This window comes from Sceloporus undulatus, chromosome 2, assembly GCF_019175285.1.
Source record: "Sceloporus undulatus isolate JIND9_A2432 ecotype Alabama chromosome 2, SceUnd_v1.1, whole genome shotgun sequence".
In the NCBI taxonomy this organism is placed as follows: domain Eukaryota; kingdom Metazoa; phylum Chordata; class Lepidosauria; order Squamata; family Phrynosomatidae; genus Sceloporus; species Sceloporus undulatus.
The window spans coordinates 247538597-247549124 of NC_056523.1; the positions used below are offsets into that span (position 1 = coordinate 247538597).

Below are 10528 nucleotides of genomic sequence, written 5' to 3' on the forward strand. Positions count from 1 at the left end.
CAATGAATGAAGAAAGGAAGGAGATAGGAAATAGTGGTATTGATGAGGAAGTAAATAGAGAAGGGAGCAAGGGAAGGTTGATGGAACAGAAAGGTTGATGTTGATGGAACAGAAAGAAGAAGTAGGAGATGGCCATCATCATTAATCTGAACAACTAGATTAATTATTATACCAGTTTATAAGAATGTAGGTCTAGAATATATGCTTGTGTAATGCACGAGACGACGTATGAGGTGGTAAATTCCCTTGGTAATATCTGTTTTGCTTTTGTTCTTTTTATGAATGTGTAGTGTTTTTAAATTTTAATAAAAAATAAATTAAAAAAAGAACATGTATAAGCCTCAACTGGCGCAAAATGCAGTAGCAGGCACTGTTAACCAACGCGTGGTATTGAGATCATCTTACTACAATACCGAGGGATCTGAACTGCTTTTTAATTTGTTTCTAGACTTAGTTCAAGAGACTGGTTCTTAAAGGACCACTACTCTTGTTATAAACTTGTCTATTCATTAACCTCTACAAAAGAGTCTCCTGACAATACTGTTACCTTCAGAAGCCCATTTGACAAATACACGGAAGAGGCAGTTTTCATGTGTCTTTCCCAAGCAGTGGAATGAACTCCTTTTAAAATTATTACTCTCTCCTTACACTTCTTTAGAAAAAAAATCAAAACATCTTCCATTTGGTATTTCTAACATTTTAGAAGTTTTCTTGTATTCTCGCTTTTACTGTTTTTAATTACTTTTTAATGTTTTTTTAAGTTTTTAGATTTTGTTTCTACAGTACACACCACTAGGTAGCATTACAGAAAGTCAGTAAATAAAGCAGATTTAGGCCCAATGAATAAATTCCTGGTTTTATTGGTAAAGTTCAGCAATCCATTAAAAACTGTGTTATAATTTTTAAGACTGTCTTAAACCTATCCTTACTACGCATCATCTGGTCAGAATCTTAATTGCATAGCTGTAAATGGAGCTGATGGGAAACCAAGTCCCTTACTAACAACAGATTGCTATTCCTCCATTGCTAAAATTTCCTGATAAGAGATTCTAAGTGATTAGGAAGTAACTTTTCTGTATTTTCTAATCTAGGCTGTGATATTTTAGAAAAATATTTTTTTAAAACTTTCTTATTTGTAATTATGCAGTACTGACAGGCTGGGCCACATAGACAATTTTAACGTAATAGACATCTTCCTACAACCCAACATATATTTAGCAAAAGTATTCTTCATCATAAAGGTCCAAAAAACACTGCAGAAATAATCCAGTCTGAGATTGCATTAACTGCCCTAGTTCAGTGCTAGGCACTCCTGGGAACTGTAGTTTATTGTGGCACCAGAGCTGTCTGACAGAGAAGGCTGTCAAACAAACAAACAGCTTCATTTATATACCACTTCATACTGAACTAACAGTGTCTAAGCAGTTTACAACTGTAAGCTAATTGCCCCCAACAATCTGGATATTCATTTTAGCGACCTCGGAAGGATGCAAGTCTGAGTCGAGCTTGAGCCCTTTTGCTGGTATTGTACTCGCAACCTTATGGTTTTGAGTGAGAGGCTGCAGTACAGGGATTTAACCACTGCGCCACCAGCGCTCTTCAGACAAAACTTCAGTTCCCAGAATTTCCTAGCATTAAGCATGGGCACTTAAAGCTATTTCAAACTGGATTATTTTTTACTACAGTTAGGTCTAGCTACTGATCTACAGGATCATACCAGTCCTTAGAACCTTGCTTCAAGACAGTAATTCTGCAGAGGGGGAAATCAGAGTTTAGTACTTCATTCAGAAGCTAACATCTGGCTCACATTAGAGATGTAAAATATCTGGGAATTCTGAAACCATAGGGGAAAGATGTGGTTTTCCCTACCTCCTGAGAAACAAACAAATAGTGGCAATACCTGAAATATATACAAGTGCTTTCATATCAAGCCTAAATTTATTTTACTTCAGTAACTTTAGTGACATAAAGTACTTCATTCAGAACTTAGCATCTAACTTAGCAAGTATATTTCTTAGCATACTTCTGAAAATATAAGAACCTTAGTTTTTGATATAAGTTTAATGCAATAGCTACAATGTTGAACTCTTCAACAGTATATTATTTTCACAAATGTTGAAGATCCCCCTATATGCTCCTACCATAAAGACAGAAGCATCCACTAGATGCTGAAATAAATCTTAGATATCAATGTTGTCTTCGTTTACATTATGTACAAGGATTACCACTTTTTAATGGCACAGACTGGCTTACATTCAGATTTAACCTCCCACAGATTGAAAATATGTTTAAAAATATATTCCTAAAGAAAAGGTTGATTTTACCCATTTTATATAAAATATACATCACTGTATTTAATAGGACTTGAGTATCCATGGATTTTGGTATCCATGCAGGGTCCTGGAACCAAACCCTAGTGCATACCAAGGGCCTACTGTACTATGCAATTCCTGTCATTTTGAATGAAAAGCCTTTAGTGGGGGATGAGGGGGATAAATGATTCCCTACTAGCATTCCTCTAAATTTCTAAATTTGTCCTTGGTTGGGGGGAGGGGGAATGAAAAAGGTTTTCCATTTTATTTTTTCCATCGTTCCCCCCTCCCCTTTCATACATCTGGTTCATACATTCTCAGATGACTACATAGAGAGGAAAGGCTATGAGCATGGAGGGACACCTTTAAGCCAGTTTATGGTTACATCAGAGCAGTCTTTCTGTGAACCTGTGCCTCAGAACTGGTGGTATAAACATACTTTCCATAATCTCCACAAGGGAGATTTGGGAGATACTAAGGCCCGAAATAGATGGACCAAAAGGACCAGACTGGTGCTGTTTGCACCGGGACTGTAGAGACCACACAGGCCTGTTCCTGATAGAGGCCACCACCATGGTCCTGAATCGGGCCACTGGTTCTTCTTGTCTGGAGCAGCATCAGCGCAGCATCTGCTTTTAGGTGTGCATCATGTAAACAGCACGCCCCCAAAATGCCTGAAGCTGCATCATTTTGCCCATGTGTTTCAGGCCTAACTCAAAGAAATGACATGCCCATGTCAAAAGAACCTCTATCAGGGTCTGAAGCAGCAGTGTGCACAACACAGACCACACACATGCACCACACCAACTGCATGGGAGTCACTTTGAGCAATTCTTTCTACATGACAGAACAATTCAGTTAAAACTGATTTCAGGATGGCAGTCATGTGCATGTCACTTTAATCATTCTCTGCATCAGCTTCAACCTAAGCTGAGGCATTCATGCTGCAGAAAAGTTTATTGCAGGCTTAAATTTTGTTCACATGACTACAGCACAGAAGACATTTCCCTTTTCACAGAATGGGATTTTGCACATAAATGGCACAGCACAAAGCAACTGATGTGACACAAAATGAGCTCAAGTGAGCCCCGCCCCCGCATGAAAGGATCTGGAACTCTCTACTGAGGGCGTCTAAACTAGCCTGTGGTCTATTTGCCATCATGTAAAGACCTTTTTTATTTACATAAGCCTTTAGCAAAATAACTGGCTTGCTTTGGATTGGATGAGTGATGCATTTCCTCTTTTACTGGTATATTTTTAAGCTGTATTTTAATTTCAAAGGCTTTTTAATTTCATATTTTAATTATATTTGTATTAAATTGCATTTGCAATTTATCTTTTTTATAAAGCATTTTCAGTCTCATTTTGCTGTAAGCTGCCTTTCATGGGGTGGGATTTAAACAATATAAATAAAATGAATGTACTGTAATATGTTCATTAAACCAATCCTTCCCTCACATGACAATGCCAGACTTGAATAATTCCAAGTATCACATCCCAAACTGAACTATACATACACCACACCCACACAAGGTGTAACCAGTGCTTTGGCTTTCATCCAAGTGCAAACACCAAATCACTAGCCCATATTTTAAGTATCTGTTACAATTGTTTCTAGCTGATGAATATACCTTAAGAGACTTTTTTTTAATCCTACTCAATTCCGGAAGCAATTTAAATATTGCTATAGTACAGTTTCTTGACCAAATAATATAACAAGATACCTCATACCATGATGCTTTCAGTATGTGAAATCAGTGGAAATTCTGGAAAGGACATCAGAACACCACTGAGTATACAACAAAACATATACAGTCAACAGGTGTAGCATCTATAACCACCCAGAACATCCATTTTTGAAATACACAATTCTTGTGAGCCACACAACAGGCACTTGATTTTAAATTATAGATATTTGCCTTCAAAATAACAGGATATTAAGGTAACTCACATGGCTGTAATTGGTTATTTCTGATTCATGTGTTAATGCAATGAGACATTCCAAAGACCTGAAAACATACTTGTTTTGTTTCTTTTAATCTCTTTCAGAAGATATTTTGAAGAAGGGGATATTGAAAGATCTATAGTTATTTATGCCAGGTAAGCATTTTTCCTGCCCTATCTGGCGATAACAAAGGTCTGTATTCAAACAAGTATTGTATCACTGAATGACAGCCCTCATAATTTGCTATGAGGTTTCCAATAAAGAAGTTCAGTTCCATGTTGCAGGTCAAGAATGGATACATCAGAGGTACCACTGGAGTGTTAATTCTGTCTCTGCATTATATCAGCTCCGACTGTATGTGGAAGCTCAAACAGATGAATGTGCTTCCATGAAGTAAGAGGAAATTACAGAGAAAATTAACATGTCCAGCAAAATTAGGCTAAAAACCTGCCAGTCTGCTGTATAGGGGGAGGAATGTTCTATCAACTTTGTTCACACTTCTAGCAGCAGTTCAGTCTCCAGACAAGTTATCACCTATATGGTAGGCATGAGAAATTTCATCACAGTGACTAAACTGAGCCATGCTGCACTGGATGTCTGGTATAAGGACTTTTCCATCATCTTCTGCAATCAGGTTGTAGAGCAGTAAAGAAAAACACCTTAGCCAGTTACATTTCTTAGTGTCCTTCCCATAAAAAATAAAGTTGGGTAAAGCAGATCTTTGGATTCAAGGCCATCTAATGCAGCTCCCAGAACTGTAGCAGGAAACAGTTCTGCTGCATATTTTAAAAATAGCACTTACCTTATTATGTTCATAGTTGTATGGGATTCTCAGTGTATCCATGGCTCTGATCATTGACTGCATTGCTGTAAATATATTCTGATAAACAAGCTTGGTGAAACCCCTTTTATCTTCATCAGAGTATCCTGAACCATGAATGATTCTCATCTGCTTGATAAATGTGCTTTTGCCACTTTCTCCTGTACCTGCAAAAAATTCAAACAGAGAGAAATCATTACCCCATAATTTTTACAGGAAATAATTAAGTTATATAGTGTCTTCTGTCTAGCTTAAGAACAAATGTTTTTCCATTGTACTGAGTTCATGTATTAACTCACACATAAAATACCAGCACCATTATCTGATCCCCTTTTCATTAGCATTACTTGAAGTTTTATAAATCTACATGTTAAAAATGGTTACATGTAATGTAAATGCTGATAATGGAACTTAGGACTATTCCTATGCAAAATAATCAAACAATCTGTTCTATCGTTACTGTAATATTACAGCCATATGACATTTAATAACAAAGGGCCCATACAGACAGGCCAAAATAAAGCTGCTTCAGGTCACTTTGGAGGTATGCTGTTTAAATCACACATGCATTTTAAGAGGCCAGAAGCTGTGCCAAAGCTGCACTCCAGTGCTTAGGAGTGGAGCGTGGCTTTGGCACAACTTCTGGCCTCTCAGGACGCATGCATCATTTAAACAGCATACAGTACCTCCAAAGTGACCCAAAGCAGCTTTATTTTGGCCTTATGGGCCCCAAATCAGAAAAATAGCTTCAGACTCCTAGCCAGCCTAAAAATCATTTCGCTTAAGAAAAGCCTGCCAATTTGCCAATTTAAAAAGGGGGGGGGGAGTATGTCTGACAATATATTCCATCTTCAAAACAATGAAACATACAAACATAACCAATACTTGTGACAGCATGCATCTTAAATTACAGCTAGGAAGAGACTGAAAGTTCTGGTTTTGCTTGATTGTAAGGAATCAGAAAGGATGAAACATTTGCAATTACACTTCTTGACATAATCTAGACTTTAAAACTGGCTTCAAGATTAAAAAAAAACACACCATACAATTCAGACAATCAGTTAAAACAGAAAAGCAAAAAGTGTAACAGGTAAAGCAGAATACAGATACATGAAGAAGTCTTAGCCAGCACCCAAAATTTACCAGCTTCAGCTATGGATGCAAAGAATAGTCCAAGGCTTAGGGGAGGGAGGATGAGGCTTTGTAAGTGTTAGCAAACCCAGCAAGAAGAATGCTCCTGAATCACATTTTTAATTTCCCCCTTTCCTAGTCTTTGAACAGACTTCAGGATTATTCCCCAGCCACCCCCAGCACAGACATACAGTACCTTGTCCTGACCTCTCACAAGGACATGTACTGGCTGGAGCAAGGATTGGTGTGTGTGTGTAGGGGGGGGGGGGAGCTGAGAGTCACTACTGGCTATGTTCCAAAATCCAGCACACCACAACATCATCCTTCAAGACCTCTGAAGAACTCACAGGAAATCAAGAAGGATGCCTGCATTACCATATACCAGCTATCAGAACAATGCCAGCAATCATCCTCACATGACTGCCTCTGCCACCATGACAATGACAACACAGTGGCCAGGGAGAAGATGGAGAGTAGCCAAGAGAGGATTGCCATCACCAGTTACTATGGTTGTATCACAGCAAAGCCAAGCAAGGATTGCTCTGACATAGCTTGCAGCAGCAATTCTTACCGGGAGAGGAGGCAAGGAGAGTTGCCAACAAGCCTCAAAGATATTTCCTGGAATGTTTTACCAAAATCCAAAATCCTTGGAATTCCCCAATATTGATGATGATGATGATGATGATGATGATGATGATGATGATGATGATGATGATGATGATGATGATGTCAAAATCTCCAGAAAGAAATTATTTAAATTCCCCGGATTGCAGGGAATTCCCCGGAAATTGACAACACTGGAGGCAAGCAAGGATGATATCACTGTTGTGAGCCAGCTATCTGAATATAATCCACTGTCTTGAACTACAGTCTTTAAAATACCAGAACTAAAGATGTGTTTTATTCGAGTTACATCAAGTACCTTGAGAAGAAAACAGAGATTGAAGATTTATTCAATTTCTTTTGTTCTCAAGGTACCTGATATAGCTCTAATAAAGCACATCTTTATAGTTTTTTTAAAAATGGAAACTGGGGATCCAGATCAGCTAATGGTGTAAATAGGTTCTAGGTGGCTAGAATTTAAGTAAAACCCAACCAATTGGGCAATGCAGCGACTGTGTCTTCCACTCTTTTTCTTTCTTGACTACTCTTTAGCCTTTCCCTCTCAATGTATGAAAGAAAAAATTCATTTTGCCCTTTCATACCCATCCAGACAAATTTACACACAAGCCTGAAGTCAACAATGTGCAAGGTTCAGCCAGAGGGTTAATGAGCCTGATCCTCAGTGCACAACAGATGGAAAAAGAGAGAGACAAAAAACACATTTTTATTATTATAGGTTTACCCTCATCAATATCTATCACAAAATTCTGTCAATATCTGATCTCAAAAGGCTGACAATCCCCTCCCCTAAGATGTCTTTCATTTCATCATCTACTTTTCAGAAAGATACATTAATTTTATCATTGAATAACAATCTTCAGGCACGATACAGTGGTTTTGATCCTAAAAAGCTATAACCAAGTTTGATATTGAAAGTGAAGCAAATAGTTTGATATTGCTGGGGGGAGATTAAGCCCTGAGAGAGGAACACTTTGAGATATCCTAGGCATATCCTAGGAGGAGAGCTCTATTCATTATATTGATGGCGTGTCTAAAAACTACTGTGACCACAATGAAAGGAACATTATAATGGAATTTCTGTACCACTACAGGGGAGGGGACACCATTAATTCTATTCAAAGGAAAGAGAATTAAAATATTCAGAATTAACCTAGTTACAGATGAATAGAGGATGCAACTAGATCACTTATTATTTTGTAGAAAAAAGAAGAGGGGACTATATGAAAATGCCGAAGATTTGTATCATTTAATTCTAGGTTCAGAAAATAACATATTGGGCTTTCATGTATCATATCAAATTCATACCCATGGCCTCCTTTATAGAGTTTATCCATTTAGTGTGCAGTCTTCCTTTATTTCTACTTCCTTCCACCTTTCCTAACATTATTGTCTTTTCTAATTATTCATGCCTTCTCATGATGTGTCCAAAGTACAACAGCCTCAGTTTGAACATCTTGGCTTCCAGGGAGATTTCAGGCTTTCTTGTCTAGTTTTCATGGCTGCCCTTTCCACTCCTAGCCTTCTGCTTATTTCTTGACTATAATCTCCCTTCTGGTCAATGTTTGATCCAAGATATGGGAACTCTTTTAACTACAGTCAACCCTTGGCATCCACAGATGGCAAGCCTGCATTGTCCCCAATGGTGGCTATGTCACCATTAGGGACAGCCCTCATTGTCCCCCAGTAGAAGTGTGTGCACGTGGCTGTGCTGCCATTAGAGACATTCTCTATTGTTGCTAATGGCGGTATGGCCACATGCACCCACCACCACTGGGGACGAGGACTGTCCCTAATGGCAGCGCAGCATACACTGCCATAAAGTCCCATTTTCCCTAATGGTGAAGCGGCAGCGTGGGGACAACGGAACTTGAGCATCCACAGATTTTGGTATCCATGTGGAGGGGGATCCAGAATGAATCCCCCGTGGATACCAAGGACTGTGTTTCAATTTCCTCATTATCTGGGTTGAACTTATGTAGGTCCTCTGCGGTCATTATTTTTGTTTTCTTTGTGTTCAGCAGTAAGCTTGCTTTTGCACTTTCTTCTTTGACTTTCCTTAGCAATTATCTACATACTATGTCTTAATTGCTGTCAGCCACAGAATAAGCCGATCAAATTCATGCATTCCTGTCCCTGGAACTGAAATCAAAATTCCCATAGAAAACAACAGGGAGCCTCAGAATTTTAGTACAGCAGTCACTGGGCAGCACAAATGCCAGCTGGGGTGTGTTCAATTAATACATTGAAATAAGATACTCTCCACTATGGAGCTTTCCATTTTTTATGTCCTCAACTTCTATATTGTATCCTGTATGAATATTAGAAGTTTAAAGTTCCTTGTCAAGACATCTTAGCTTTTAACAAGCTTACTGTTTTACATTTAGAAATGTCTACACTTCTGCATACCTTGGAAGTCCCCAGCCACATAAAAACCACACTAATTGTGAAATGGTCCCATTTCACTTCCAGTATTAGTTCAGGAAGTAATTACTGATCTGAAAGTTATGCCAAATAGTTTCTTTACATTTATCCAATAAGAATATTCTGCTTCTCTTTCAATAAATGCTCCTAATTCCTTGCTAGACATAGTGTTGAAATTCTCCTGCGTTTCAAAATAATTGATATTACAGAGGAAGTGAGAAGAGGATGGTTTTCAAAAAGGTTTCTTTAAAAAAAAAAAGTCATATGGATCACAAAATATTCCTCTACATTTGTTTTCTGACCATATCACCGAGAAGGCATCAAATCAAATCCTTTACTGTGGAATGCAGTAGCAAAACCATCTTCACAATAAATACCATCAGTTAAACTCAATATGAACTAAGATACATTGTTACATGCCCCACAGAATTGATATATAATAAAATTGAAAGCATGTTCTCTGCTTCATATACAGGTATCCCCTTATGGGCATTGCTTCTTTAAGAGAAAATTTGCTGCCAGAGAGAAAAGACATAGAAAGAACACAGATAGTTTCCTACACCACAAAAAAGGAAGAGCAATTCAACCTGTTTCAAGTGTTTCAGGACACTTTTTATTCAAAACTACCAACCTGCACATGTTAAATGAAACAATCAGCTCAGGTAAGTCTTGTATATGTAAACAAAAACATTTTGATTTTTTTTAGAGACAATCTGAAGGTCTCTCCCAAAATAAATCCAGGGCTGATTAGTTCTTTCATCAGCTTCCACGTTTCTTACGATTTCCATGTTCATGCCCAAACCTAAAGATCTATTTTTGTAACATGCTGGGGATAGCTGATGAGGCAGGCTTATCTGCTCTTACCTTTTCTCTTTCTTCTGCTGTTCATGCATGCTCACTAAGAGTTTGGAGGTCAACTGCTGTTTATCTTGTCTGTTGTAAACTGGCACACACACCTACAGTTGGATCAGCAGAATCCCATTCTTTCCCAGCTAATGCTTTACTGAATTGTGTGTCCCAAGTACGCCACTGAAACCCACACTGAAAATCTGTTTCTTAAACCCTCTTTCAACATCCCCCCCATGTTGATGCTGCTTAAAAATGTCCACTAAAACTTACACTGGAAGCATGTGGAGGAAAAGGGGGTCTGGGAGTCTTTGTAAAAAGGGAGCTTCACTATCAAAAGCTTTGTTAATTGAGATACTTGTGCATATATTTATAGACTCTTTCCTGTTACACATTTTATTGTCAATTTGCCAACATCTAGGTGGGCTC

At 38.2% G+C, this 10528-nt stretch overlaps 1 protein-coding gene across 1 annotated transcript in view; it reads right to left on the reverse strand.

Annotated features, from left to right (window-relative positions):
• Positions 1–10528, reverse strand: part of LOC121922331 (guanine nucleotide-binding protein G(q) subunit alpha) — a 130291-nt gene that overhangs the window by 82836 nt on the left and 36927 nt on the right. The window contains exon 2 of the mRNA XM_042451615.1: positions 5060–5244. Coding sequence (XP_042307549.1) covers positions 5060–5244 — 185 coding nt within the window. The remainder of the gene's footprint in view (positions 1–5059; positions 5245–10528) is intronic.